General features: G+C 44.1%; 1 protein-coding gene across 3 annotated transcripts in view; it reads right to left on the reverse strand.

Moving 5' to 3' along the window:
- LOC147683295 (butyrophilin subfamily 1 member A1-like) overlaps window positions 1-15,079 on the reverse strand; it is a 173,765-nt gene that overhangs the window by 139,514 nt on the left and 19,172 nt on the right. For 2 of the 3 annotated variants that reach the window (XM_086943747.1, XM_086943749.1), the window contains exon 2: window positions 10,692-10,724. The exons of the other annotated variant lie outside the window; for it this stretch is intronic. In XM_086943747.1, the coding sequence (XP_086799873.1) occupies window positions 10,692-10,724 (33 nt within the window). The remainder of the gene's footprint in view (window positions 1-10,691; window positions 10,725-15,079) is intronic. 3 annotated transcript variants of the gene reach the window in all.

Here is a 15,079-nt window from a genome sequence, read left to right on the forward strand (position 1 = left end):
TAGTTATAAAATTGCAAACATGTCCAAAATTACAGTTGGCAATACGATATTCAACCCCTCCTAAGAAGGCTTAAAAGGTATTATCACATGGAAAACGTCTACCCCCAATTGTTTGTCATAGGGGTTAACCAATAACAAAACCCATTTCTACTTCGGTAATCTGCGAAGTTTAATAAACTAAAATACCCGTCTTCAGTCCTAGATTAGCCATATTTTTAAGGCAATCTGACCCCAAGGGGGACAGAAAACCCCTACACACCTGAGAAAGTTTCTAAGTGTGTGTGAACTGGAGTTCGACTGATGGTCTGTGTGTACTAGCACTTCGCTGGTTGTGCGTGTGGACTGGTGCTTGGCTGGCAGTGCGTGTGGATTGGCACTTGGCTGTAAGTGCCTGTGGACTGGCGCTTGGCTGGCTGTGTGTGGACCAGCGCTTGGCTGGCATGCATGCGGACTGACACTTGGCTTGCGGTGCGTTTGGATTGGCGCTTGACTGATGTCTCGGTGCTTGGTGGTGAGACTGGTAGGTTAGTCCTGTTGGCATATGACGGTGATGGGCCCTTGAATGACTATGTTTGGAAACTTGAGTGTTGTATTGTGTTGGGCCCGAAGCTGGCAGTGTAAATGGTTGTAGGAAGCTGTCTCTTTATGTGATACTAGCAGCCTGTCCAGACGTTGTCCGGGTATGAATTGCTGCCGGCCAGTAGTATATTGTTTTGTAGGATTTCATTTTGATAGCATTTCCTATCTGTGACAGGCCTGTGAAACGCTCCGATTCACAGTGCACTGCTGATGCACTTAAGAGTGTGCGTTCAGTAGTGTGTGAACCCGAGTTTCCCTACTTTCTTTTTCCTTGCAATATTATATAGCGCGAACTGGACAACATGGCATGAGCACAATTTACATTACAGAAGAACACATTCATTTGTGGTAGGCACAGGGAGACAACGAGATTTGTCTGAAATCACAGGATGTTGAGCTGATGCAGAGATTTGAACGTAGCTCCCCAGCTCTAAAGTTCTCAATTCTAGAACTTGTGGCGGGAGGTGTGTCTAAAAGTGTATGTCGGTGCTGGCCATCAATGAGAGAGACCTGTGCATTTTTCAAATGGGTGGTAAAAAAATATGAGTATGTTGCTGGAGATGTGGGCCGCCGTGCCACTAATGTACTTACCGGGGGAGGGTAAACACCCATTATTCCGCAACTTTCTTTCCGCAACTATCACTCCGCATACTTTCATTACGAAAGTACCATGACTCCGGAATGCCATTATATCGCATGGCATTAGGATTCAGGGATAGGTTTGGGTTTTGGGGTACAGGGTTATTTTTAGGGTTCAGGGCTAGGTTTGGGTTTTGGGGTACAGGGGTATTTTTAGGGTTCAGGCTAGGTTTGGGTTTGGGGTACAGTGGTATTTTTAGGGTTAAGATGGGTTAGTGTTTAAGGGTGTTGGGGTATTTTAAGGAGTAAGGGTGGGTTATGATTATGGGGTGCAGGGATATTTAAAGGGAGCAGGGTGGGATTAGCACACAATATGAGACATGGCATGTAGGGCGGAACGTACCTCACGCCCCTAGCACACGCCCACAGCACAACGCAGACACGCCCACAAGGGACTACTTTGCTGGCAGGGTTCTTTTACCTTTTAAATGTATATGGTGGGCGTCTGCATAGCGTATGTCCTTCTGCTGCAACTGCCCTTTCCAATGCTGTATTTGATGTTGCGATTGGTGCGGTGGTTCCTGAGATTACCCGCCTCAAAGGTTTGGGCTCTCTCTTTATTATATTAGTATGGATATCAAAATCTGATACACAGTGTAAAGAGTCTAGGGGTTCCCTTATGAGTGGACAGGGGCCTGCTATGTAATCCAAAAGGGCTCTATTAGGGGTATTGTGGTCAAGCAGCTTTAGGTTAACACAGAGGAGTGCAAGAAAATTGCAAATACCCACAATGATTAGTAAATGAAACACGACTCAAGAAGGAGATCCACACCAATGTATAAAAATAGCAAGTATCTTCATATATGTTAAGGCATCAGAAAAAAACAATTCAGGTAAGTACGTTTTCAAATATTCATTATTTTCACTTAAAAAAATTGACACAGTGCAATTTGTCAGTTCTGCAATGCTATCCTGTGGAAGGAAGAACAAGTTGTACAAACAGGCTTAGCACAGCGACTGACAAGACCAATCTCCAGGAGGTAAGGTGAGTGGTGGGCAAGGTCCAAGGCAGCACCACCAGTACACCACCAGCAGCATGGGGGAGGCCGGGTGCAAAACAGCATCGTAGTGCCCAATGTATTTCAATGGAGATATGTCACTGCTGAAAGAGGCTGCAGGCTCTAGCCAGGTGGCCAGTCAGGCTGAAACAGCAAGTGGGCTCAGGCCCAGCGAAGCTCGGGGCGGGCTCGTTGGGTGGGACACCTTTGTCCTTTTCTTCAAGGCCCAGGGGCGACTGGTGCAGAGGTGTCTTTAGGAGTCGGGTTTTTACTTACCGGAGCATTCGTGGTAGATGGGGCCTACGTGTAGAGGCTGCAGATGATATTGGGGAGTCCAAGAGTGGTGAAACCGCGATGGACTTTAACTTGGAGGGCTACGGGACCTTGTTGACACTGCTGTTTAAGGGACATCGTGAGTCTTTTTCGAAGGCAGATAGTCCTCCGAGGTTTCTGGATTCAATAGCTACATGACGAGTCGACTTTGGCACTGTTTTCGACAAGGGCTGCAGATAGGCCGGAAGGGCTGAGGCCAAGTCAGGTGCTGTGAGAAAGTGCCTCTTTTGACAAGGTAGGCCACACTTTTTGCCTGGTATTGATATGGTTTCACTTGTAGTACACAGGGTCCCTGCAAACCAGGTTCCAAGTGCCAGTGCTTCTTCGCTATAAACATAACCGCACTTGGTACTCCTGCCCCCTGTAAGTCCCTAGTAAGTGGTACCCTGGGTACCAAGGGCCTGGAAGCTTAAGAGGGTCCCCTGGGATGCCCCAACTAGGACCATGCCACTGCTCTCGCAGCTTGCATGTCCCTGTGAGATGAACAACGACAAAGTCAACATGGCACCCTGCCTGGGTGTCATGCCAGCCAGAACTGCCTGACGATATAGGTAAGTCACCCCTTTAGCAGGCCTTACAGCCTTTAGGCAGGGTGCACTGTAACACAGTTGAGGGCATATATGCATGAGTAGATATGCCCCTACAATACTTAAGTCAATTCTTAAATATTGTAAGTGCCAGGTAAACCCCAAGGAGTACATGATCTGGAAAAATTGACAACTCGAGTTTCCCAGCACCATGATGGCTTGACTGAAATCAAAAGTGTTTGGTACCAAACAACTCCATGTAATTAATCCACACAGATGCCAGTGTAAGCTTATTTAAACCACTTACTCAGAGGGTACCTCAGAGGTGCCCCCTGAAAACCTACCGACCCTGGTGTAGTCACTCACTGGCTTTAGGAAGCCTGCCACACACCGACATGTTTCTGGATCCCTGGGTAGAGAACCTCCTTCTCCAGGATGGGTACAGCGCTCAAAGGGGAAGCTTCAAAAGGCATGCCTCCTTTGTAATCAACCCCAGTCTTTACTGCTAGTAGCAGAAGTCAGCCCCAGGTTTACACCCTCACTTGGAGTAGGAAAACCAGCTGGAAAACTTAGTAAGACCAGGAGTTGTGCCCACTTTTGCCAAATCCACCATGCAGGTGAATGAGGTGAAGTTAAGCACAGTTCTCAGTCCTCTCCAATTTGAAGATGAGGGGACTCCCAGAATGGTGGAATATTAGAGGGTATAGCCACCCCAGGTGAGGTGCCCACTGGCCCTCCCTGTTACTCCCTTAAAACGCCCCTAAATCTAGTATTTGAGAGGCTCCCTCAGACCTTGTAACAAGTTACCTGCGACCTAAAAAGAACTAACAGGACGCCATGCAGCAAAGCCGGAAGAGGATTACAGACTTGGCCCCAGCCCTACCGGCCTGTCTCCAGTTTTAAAGAACCTGCGGAAAAGACTATGCATGTCCTGCAGCCAGCCACTTTCAGAAACCCTGGGAAACTGCCTGGTCTTCGATAAAAACCAGAACTCCTGAGGACAGTGGCTCGGTCCCCAAGAAATCAACTCAAAGGACTCTGGATCCAACTGGAAATGCAACTTCTGTCTTATCTGCTGCCGGCACCTCCGGCCCATGTCCAGGTGGACCACCAACTCAGGAATGGCTCACCAGAGACCCTGATGTCGAGTCCAGCATTGGTTGACCCCTCTTGGACTCCACCATAACGCCTGCATCCTGAATCAAAAGGATCCCCCTGACCGCGACCGGCTCCGGTAAGAATAATCTGACATCTAAAGACACCCCTGCACCCCAAGCCCATCAGCCTTGGTGAGCTGAATCGACGGTGCCCCTACAATCCCTTACATCTCTACTTACCTCTGCGGTCACTGGTTTTCTTCCTAAAACCTCTGGGTTGATGCCTGCAGCCTGTTTGTTGAAAGCAATGTCTACACTAAAAAGCATGGGGCGCCAGACGCTGTACTTTCACCCTGCACCAAGCCACTCCTTTGCCACTGGCGGTGTATGTTTGGTGCTGCTTTATGCCCCCCCCCCCCCCCCCCTTGCTTGACCTAATCCCCAAAGCTTGGCCCCTGCAACTCATCTAATCACCTGCAGGCAGTGTGGCTTCGAGCACCCCCAGTCTCCATTGAAATGCATTAGGCCGAACTCCGATTTTGACTTCTGCACCCAGCCGCCCTTGCGCAGCAGGTGCTGTAGTTTTGGTACTCCCCCGACCCGTGCCTCTTGCTGACCTTTCTGTCCCGAAGATGGGAACTGTAAGTTGTGAACTTACCTGTTTAACCGCATTATTGTTTTCCTCCATAGGATAACATTGAACTGTTCAGAAATTGCACTGTCGACTTTTGAAAGTGAAAAGTATTTTTATTTAAAAACATACTTACCATATTGCAAAGATCTTGGTCTTAAAAGGAAACACGTACAAAGATTATTTTTATAAAATTGGTGTGGATCTCCTTTTTGAGTTGTGTCTCCATTTTTGGTCAATGTTGTACAATAAAAGTCTTACACTCCTCTGTGTTAGGCCTAAGGCTGCTCACCCACACTACCACTAAAAGAATATTTTGGGTTTTACACTGAGGCCTGTACACTTCTGGGGAATCTTTGGACACCTAGTGACATACCACATACAGAGCCAACTGCCTACAGGTGCTCTCTTCAGTGTCCTCGCTCTTAGGAGGTTAGGATCTGCCTTTCTGGTGTCAGGGTACAAAAGGGGGTGGTGATGGACGGAGCATCTGAATCAATCAAACACTCACACCCAGTCAAAAGATCTGGGTTTAATCCATCACCGTTCTTTAGCCCACTCTGCCACCCCAGTTCAGACATGGCTATATGCAAATCAGCCTGACCCTGTGCCTCTTGGGAACAGTCCAGCCCGAACTGCCAAGCCAGGTCTTCCCTGGACTGGAAACAAGCTTCCGAGGACCGGTTTCTGGCATTCCAGCCGTCTTCAGCCTGGCTTGCTTGAATCCAGTGGCAAAGTGAGCAAGGGACTCACGTCTGAGCATACCCTGCCACACTTATGGCGGCCAAAAGCGGTACAAAAGGGGGTGGTGATGGACAGAGCATCTGAATCAATCAAACACATGGCTTGGCAGTTCGGGCTGGACTGTTCCCATGTGGCAGAGGGTCAGACTGATTTGCATATAGCCATGTCTGAACTGGGGTGGCAGAATGGGCTAAAGAACGGTGATGGATTAAACCCAGATCTTTTGACTGGGTGGGAGTGTTTGATTGATTCAGATGCTCCGTCCATCACCACCCCCTTTTGTACCCTGACACCAGAAAGATCTTTTGACTGGGTGTGAGTGTTTTATTGATTCAGATGCTCCGTTCATCACCACCCCCTTTTGTACCGCTTTTGGCCGCCATAAGTGTGGCAGGGTATGCTCAGACGTGAGTCCCTTGCTCACTTTGCCACTGGATTCAAGCAAGCCGGCTGGAATGCCAGAAACCGGTCCTCGGAAGCTTGTTTCCGGTCCAGGGAAGACATGGCTTGGCAGTTCGGGCTGGACTGTTCCCATGAGGCACAGGGTCAGACTGATTTGCATATAGCCATGTCTGACCTGGGGTGGCAGAGTGGGCTAAAGAACGGTGATGGATTAAACCCAGATCTTTTGACTGGGTGCAAGTGTTTGATTGATTCAGATGCTCCGTTCATCACCACCCCCTTTTGTACCGCTTTTGGCCGCCATAAGTGTGGCAGGATATGCTCAGACGTGAGTCCCTTGCTCACTTTGCCACTGGATTCAAGCAAGCCGGGCTGAAGACGGCTGTAATGCCAGAAACCGGTCCTCGGAAGCTTGTTTCCGGTCCAGGGAAGACATGGCTTGGCAGTTCGGGCTGGACTGTTCCCATGAGGCACAGGGTCAGAACGATTTGCATATAGCCATGTCTGAACTGGGGTGGCAGAGTGGGCTAAAGAACGGTGATGGATTAAACCCAGATCTTTTGACTGGGTGTGAGTGTTTGATTGATTCAGATGCTCCGTTCATCACCACCCCCTTTTGTACCATTTCTGGTGTCAGGGGGTCCTAAATACTGAATTTAGGGGTGTTAAGGGAATGTAGGGTAATAGTCAATGGGCTACTGACACTTGAGGACCCTACACCCCTTATATGACCACTTCCCAAGGGAAGAGGCATAACTCTGTCCCAGAATTCCTAAGTATGCCATCACAAAGACGGACACTTCTGAAAAATCATGTTCACCTCTCAGTAGCCCACCTTAGGGGTGGTATTAGCCTGGAGGTAACAATCCTACTTGACTATCTGACCTCTCCTGGAAGGGGAGCCAGATTCGAATTCCTAAGGTGCCGGCTCCTTTGAAGCTTGCTGGCCCAAGGAGACTAATCATCAGGTCATCCTGTTGGAGAGGGTGTTGGCGTTAGACCCTCTTCTCTGACAGGCCTTTATCCTGGGTCTCCTGAGAGCAGGAGGCCAAAACAGTGTCTCATGCTTAAGGCTGGCAGAAACCAGTCTCCAAGCACACCAGAGGCAGGTAGGTTTTCAGGGGGCACCTCTAAGGTGCCCTCTGGGTACATGCATTGGCAAATCCAACACTAGCATTTATGTGGGTTTACCAATATGAGATGTTTGATATTAAAAATTACGATTTTCAGTTAAACCATCATGTAACTAGTGAATTTGTTTTCACCAGTGTCTAGCACATGTTTTAAAAAGGCTTCCCTGGTCACTTGTACTGGCGGTAATAGGACTGCCCAGCACAGGGGCATATCTGCTCATGCAGGTATGCCTTCATATGTAATATTCAGCACCCTGCCTTGGAGCCGTCAGGCATGCTGTAGCGGTGACTTACAAATATTAAATGCAGTGTTAAGGACATATCGCACAGGGATGTGCGACATATCATGTTTTCTCTTTGATCTCCACCAAGACGCACAATCTGAAATGCCAGTCTTGCACGTGCTTGGTGAGGGGTCCCTTAGGCTGGCAAAATGTGTGCTGCTGCCACTAGGGACCCTCTTTAGTACCTCAGATTCTAAGTAACAGGGGTACCACTTACTAGGGACTTTACAAAGTGTGGTAAAGGCTTTTTTCCAATTGGGAAACAATTTTATATTATTAGAAAAGAACATTGGTACCGGGGACCTGATTGGCAGAACCCAGTACACTTCAGTCAAAGTTGCATCAAATACAAGGCAAAAAGGGGGATACAGGAACATAAACTAAATGTTTTTCTGTGTCTGATGCATGGACGGCATGTGAATGGACAGTAAAGTGGTTGGTGCCTTGATGTGGCTTTACAGCTCAAAAGCCGGAAGTCAGTGGTTCTTTGATTTAATGTTGAAATTATTAACAATTACTTTTGCAGATTTTATTTCATTAAGTAATTGGTATATAAAGATTTGTTTATAAACCATTTATTTACCCTTGTGCCAAATCAAACAGTATGCATGTGATTGACTAGTGGATGGGTGTGCAGTAATGTTTTGGTGGTTTTGTTTTAGTTGATTTTTACCATCAGTGCAAACTCTCTCTGTAGTGAACACCTGCCCTCACATCTTTTTGGAAACTGACCACTAAAAGAATAATATGCAGTATGTTTTGTGTGGATCCCACAAAGTTTACTTACCCAGAAGCCCTTGTACATATGATTCATTGACAAAAACATACAGTTTCCTCACATTTCTGTGTGAGAAAGTTGTGGGATCAACGGGCTGGCACAAATGTCCTACCACCTAGAGTTCCCACAGTTCTCCCGATAAAAATGCGATCTCACTTGTGTGGGTGGGCCAAGTGCCCGCGACAAGGAATGGCCTAAAACGTATTGCGGAGAAATACAAATTATTGATCAAAAAACGACCTACTTTTGCAGGGGGTTCACCTGCGATTTTGGTCCCAGGCTTGGCGGCCATCTATGGAAACCTACCAAACCTAAACATTTCTTAAAACTAGACACCCAAGGGAGTCAAGGGAGGTCTGGCTTGCATGGATCCCCCAAAGTTCTCTTACTCAGAATCCCCTGCAAACCTCAAACTTAGAAAAACATTTTCTCTCTTTTTTTAAATCACATTTTGCTCTCGTTTGTGTGTGGAAAAGGTGTGGGATCACTGTCCTGGCAGAAGTTACCTACCACACTGCGTTCCACCAGGTCTCCGGATAAAAATCCTACATCACTAGTGTGGGTGGGCCAAGTGCCTGCAACATGGAAGGGCCCAAAATATATTGTGGAGGCAACACAATGATTGATCACAAAACAATCTGGTTTTGCAAGGGGGTCACCTGACTTTTTGGTCCTGGGCTCGGTGGCCAACTAGGGAAACCTACCAAATCCAGACATTTCTGAAAACAAGACACCCAGGGAAGTCCAGGGAGGCGTGGCCTGCATGGATCCCCCATTCTTACCCAGAAAAACCTGCAAACCTCAAATTTAGCTTTAAAAAAAAAAACATTAACTTTTTCCTCACATTTATGTGTGGGAAAGTTGTGGGATCACCGAGCCGGCACAAATTTCCTACCACTTAGCATTATAGGCCATTTCCTGTTGTAGGCATTAGGCCTACCCACACAAGTAGAGATACAATTTTTATTGGGAGACTTAGGGGAACACAGAATAGTAAAACAGGTCTTATTACCAATTGTTTTTCTCTGCATTTGTGCCTTCCAAATGTAAGATAGTATTTAAGAAATAAGTAATTTTGAGAAATGCCCTCTAATTTACATGCTAGTATGGGTACCCAGAAAGTCAAAGAGGTGCAAATAACCACTGCTTCAAAACTCCATATCTTGTTCTCATTTTGAAAAAACATAGATTTCCTGGATACCTATTTTCACTCTTTATATTTTACCAAATGAACTGCTTTATACCTAGTACAGAATAAAAAAAAACATTGCAAGGTGCAGCTCAGTTATTGGCTCTGGGTACTTTGGGTTCTTGGTGAACCTACAAGCCCTATATATCCTTGCAACCAGATGGGTTCAATGGACGTATATTGCTTTAGAAAACTGCCCTAGTTAGAAAAAGTTACAGATGGAAAAGCAGAGACAAATGGCTGTTTTACAACTCAATTCCAATATATATTTTTTCAACTGTTACTTTTTATAGGAAAACCTTGAAGGATATAAACAAATGCCCCTTGCTGAGATAAAAACTTTGTCTACTTTTCAAAAATGTATAGCTTTCTGGGATCCACCATGGGTTTCACACCCGTTTCCACCACTTACTGGAAGGAGGTTCAAAGCACAAAAAAGGAAAAATGGTCTATCGCCCAGTAAAATGTCAAAAGAGTATTAAAAAATGTGGTTTTCCGATTCAAGTCTGCCTGTTCCCGAAAGCTGGAAAGATGGGAATTTTAGCACGCCAAACCCATTGTACATGCTATTTGCAGGAAAAAAAACGGACGCTTTATTCTGCAGCAGTTTTCGCTATCTTTGCCAAAACAACCAAATGTAACTGTATTTTGGAAAATTTCTCGGTCCCCTACAGGGAGAATCCACAAACCCTGGACACCTTTCAGAATTTTCCAGATGTTGGAAATAAAGGACGCAAACTTGGTGTGGATGCCTTATGGGGACAACATGTTATGGGGTCCTAAGAGCAAACTAACCCAAATAGCCAAAAAAAGGCTTAGCACGGGGAGGGGGGGTCTAGCAGTGAAGGGGTGAACAATATGTAATAAAAAAGACACCCCTAAATGCCTACTGGCTTTAACATACGCTTTTAACAATAAATATATTAGGTGTAATGCCTGTATTGCAACTTTTCATAATAAATAGCTCTCTGGACTTTATCATTGGTTTACCACTGTAACCAATTCTTTCTTGTTATATTGAGCATAAACTTTTCCACAAGCCAAAAGTGAAATACAAGCACTCTTTTTCAGAGGATGTAAAAAGCTCCAGGCCATTCAAATGCTGTCCTCAAGGCAATCAACATGTGGGCAAACCCTCCTTTTAAAATGGATTTTTAGCGCACGGTCAAGCCCAAACCAAAATTAAACATGCAACAACACTAGACATATTGAACTTGGTACATGTAAGGTAGGCTATGCTAATCTCTGCAAATTACCGGTTATTGCCAAGTCGGCACCAACGACTTTTTGTCATGAGATTGTAGCAGCATTAAAAAAAAAAAAACAAGCGATAAAACAAAGAAAGGATAATGCTTACCATTATTGTACAACTATAAAATATAGCAGCATTCTTGGAAGAAAAAAGAGAAAGACTATTAACAGTCTACATTAGCATTTCCAGGGCTAACCTCCTTCTTAGAAGGGAAAATACTACGAATGTACACAGTTGGAGAGATACCGCGGTTAATTTCAATAAATATTTTTTCAGCTTCACAAAATCAGTAAACACATACATAAAACAGGGATGAGCTATGTTATGCAATTTTTGTAAATGAGAAAAATACAATCAACATCTTCCAAAATGGAGGAAAGCTGTTCTTAAACAGAATGGATTTTAATGACATTCAATGAAAATGATAACCAGAAAAATACGGTTTTTAGATTGAATGTAGAAGAATAAAACTAAACATGTCTACCATACAGTATACAGTAAAAATGTCCATGGTCAGTCTGTAATCCGATAGCAAGCGCTACGTCATGTTCAGTGATCTTATTTATAATGTACTGTGGATCCATTTTATAATATCTAGTGTGGCTTCTAATATGTGTTTTAATTCACGGCAGCCCACTGCTAATAACATTAAAACAGAGTGGTCCTCTTACCTAATATTTAGGTTTGTTCTAGAACTACAAATATGTATTGTTAATACCTGCTGTTTGTTGGACTGCTTTATGCGAATGTTGTAAATGTTTCACAATTTAATCACATCAAGAATACCCAAGTTGATTATAGGAAGACAAGTACAGATCAGATTTATTCTGTCCCTTGTTTGTACTACACCGAATACACAAAAGGTGATGGGAGGAATCCTTGCTATAAATGGAACCACTGCCAATTGCTTGGGGAGGGACATCATCCCATTGTTCTTTTGTCCACAAGGCTACCTCAGTTTGGACCCAACCACATGCAAATCAGTCTTGACCAGCTTCAATAGGAATAGTCGAGCCTGAATTGCCAGGCTTGATCCTCCCTGAACAGGAAAACATGCAACTTTGTCAGTTGGTTTAGCTTGGTTCCAGTGGCACAGTGATCATGGGACTCCTGTTTGGGAATACCCATTCCAAATAGGGCAGTAAGTAAAACATACAATAGGTGATGGGAGGGATGCTTACAATAAATCTAACCACTGGCAATCACTCGGGGTAGCATTGTAGCTCATTGCTATTGTTATTTTGCACACCTCAGTTTGAAACCAATCATATGCAAATCAGATGGATTAAAATGTATCCCGAGAGACTGCCAGTGGCTAAGATTAATTCAAGCATTCTATACATTACCTTGTTGTTGGAGCGCATGCCGCTATAAATGCCAAGGCGTTGGCCCCGTGCCTTAGGAGTCCAGCTATACCTCACTATTAAAACCTAAGTAGGTCAAAACCGGTCTCGGGTTGCTTGTTGTCCCTTCTGAATGGGGCCTCGCATGGCAGTTTGGGTCAGACTGTTCCCTGGGGCAGCAGGGTTGGTACCGATTTGTAGAAGGTGTGCCCTTGTCTAGAGTGAGATAGTGGGTGAAAAACGATGGACTAGAATGCAGTCCTGAGCGATTGCCAATGGCTGAGATAAATTCAAACAATCAATCTATCACTGTGTTGTTATTGTATGGGTTAAATGTCAGATCTGATTAAATGTATATACTAATTTAATTCTTCTACTACAATAAATAGCAGCTTACAAGCCCTGAGGAGGTGTTGAAATAATTTAAATATCACTATTTATTTTCTAGATTAGCCCTGCTCATCCCAAAGTAGGATGTCAGAGCTCTTACATCATACGGATATATGAAATATACCATAAATGATATATGTTTGTAGACCAATATACATGATGTGTTACATAAAACAATGGGGAGGTTAAAAGGTGCAGATGTCATATATCATCTTTCTTAGCTCACTGTGCTGTATTGGGACTGCCAATGCAAGTAGCATAAGAATCTCCGTGTTGAAATCTGTAACCCACTTACCTAGCTACATAGAATAAAATCTGTCATTTGCACATTACATGATGTGCTTTGCAGGAGACACATTAACCCTCTATGCAACTTTGAGTCAAAACTGCGGCTAGACAAAACACAGATCTTTCCAGGAAGTGCATTAACCTCCAGAGTTATCTTACCATTATTAATCACTCAGACTTACTGGAAACACAGATCTCTGCACCAGGTGCCTTAAACCCATAAGATATTTTTAAAATACAGTCTTTGTAACCAATTCAGCAGAACAGATTTACTCTCAGATGTATCCTTGTTGTCACTTTCTTTGAAGCAGAGTTAAAAAAAAAAGAACATAATAAATGAATAAGTTGAGGCCCAGAATTTGCATCAGGGTTGAGTCACTTTTCTGGCACAACCCTGAAATAAAATATATTTTGGGATTTACAGTACCACACAAATCTCATTCGTGTGGGTTTGTAAAAAAAAAAAAAAAAAAAAAAAAAAAAAAAAAAAACACGGCCCCCATCCTGGCATGCAGGTTTGTGACAGCGCACACAGGAATACGTCCCCTTCAGGTCACAGCATTACACAGTGCGACAGAGCTCTTCTCCATGGAGCAATGCACCAGGATGACAGGCCTACGTCATCACAGTGGCCCCCACCTAGCATAAAAAGGTTATGGGCAGCACACAGGTTTATTGCATTCACCTTGTGCAATTCAGCTACTAAATAGACATCTTTTGATTTCTCCAATTTCACATCAGAGGTCAATGTTTTGTCTATAATTCTTGGTGCATCGGGTTAGAGTGTGGCTGACATGTAAAAGCCACATGAAAGTTGTGCCAAATGCATTATATGTGTGGCTTAGATTCTTATTACTATATTCCAAGAAGGAGTGAGTGAGAAGTGATACAGGGTTTGCTCACCTTCCCAAACACCTAACCATTGAAAAAAACAACAGGAGTGAAGTCCTACCCTGCTTAGCCTATCCCTCCATGCCAGCCCAAGGGGATCACCCTATGGTATTAAAAGGGCACTCACCCACTTGAATTCCAAGTGGCATGCTTCATCATAGAATCCTCGTCCGGATACCTAATGTATCTGGGTGGGTTCAACATTAAGTTTCCAAGGAAACTCAGTGGTTATTGGGTGGGATCCTAGATTTAAAATAGTCTAGGATGTCCTGAGGGTTAATTTTATTTTCAATAGGGAACCTTGACTGAGTTAAAAATAGGTGGGGATGCACTATGTAAATTAATATTCTCTGTAACCCTGTGTCAACATGGTTCAGCCATCACACCAATGCCTCACAGCGCTAGTTGGCTTTCATCAGGACCTCACAAGGATCCCGTTCGTATCCGATTTGTTTTCATTTAGTAGTGAAACTTCCATTCGCAATACTCATACATGCCATATATACTGACCCATGTGGTCACTATGTTAGCATTTCTTTAGTAGTGTCCTATTTAGAGCCCCATGAATGTAAGGAGGCAGGTAGACCTTGTAGTCAAACTTTCATCAAACACCTCTTCCTGGTTGTGCACGTATTCGGTTGCCCTTTACCCCCATCCTAGATTCTCATTATACATGGTACGACATTACATCCTATTAAATCAAACATAAGAGTGATTTGCCTAGGATCACATAATTTTGTCAAGCTGGAAACCTGGGATGGATCTCAGGTTTTCTTCTTTCCCATTGTTCATTTCAGCCATTAGATGGACATATCTTTATTTCTCCTGTTTTACCTCAAATGTTAATGCGTATTCTTTAATTCTTGGAAAATTAGGTTGAAGAGTGGGTGGCGGACAGATGCCACAACTGTGCACTTTTCACTTAAAATAAGGACAGCCTTGCATAATCCTGCTTGCTTCTCCATGACCCAAATATTTCAGTTGTGTGCAGAAGTATCTAAATCAGTTACACCACAACAGAAAAAGATTTCCAAACATTTGAAATTGCGTGCTTTATTTACTAGTTCCAATTCCCAAATGTTGAGGAGCTGTTTGCCTTGAAAGGAAGACAAGTGGCATTTCTGTAACTCTGGAAATTAAATAGTGCTGGATATAGCGGGGTTTAAGTTTAACAAGTTTTTACCATTTTGATATGGGCGATTTTGTTTTTTTGCTCTTTTCACACCCTCCTACCGCAGAGATGTTGCAAAGGTTGCAATGTACTGTATTAAAACACAATAACACAGATTCGCTTTGTTGTTGTGATGTTCTTACGTCTGGGAGACTGATGTAATTCAGAGTTATGCTATCTATTAAAAGAAAATCAGTGTGGTTACCTAGAGCTGGCTCCTTCAGGATGAGGGTACATTGAATAGGTGAGCCCACAGGTCAAGGTTACTGAAAACAAGTAGGGCAAGTAGGGCATGTCTGGTGCACCATCTTGGCAGTGTAGCATGTGTAGAATACGCAGAGGTCTTATTATCAAGCAAAGTCTAGTGTAGAATCGGATTCCTGGCAATAGTTTGTTGCGTCTCCCGCTGT

This window comes from Lissotriton vulgaris, chromosome 11 (assembly GCF_964263255.1).
Source record: "Lissotriton vulgaris chromosome 11, aLisVul1.2, whole genome shotgun sequence".
Classification (NCBI taxonomy): Eukaryota; Metazoa; Chordata; class Amphibia; order Caudata; family Salamandridae; genus Lissotriton; species Lissotriton vulgaris.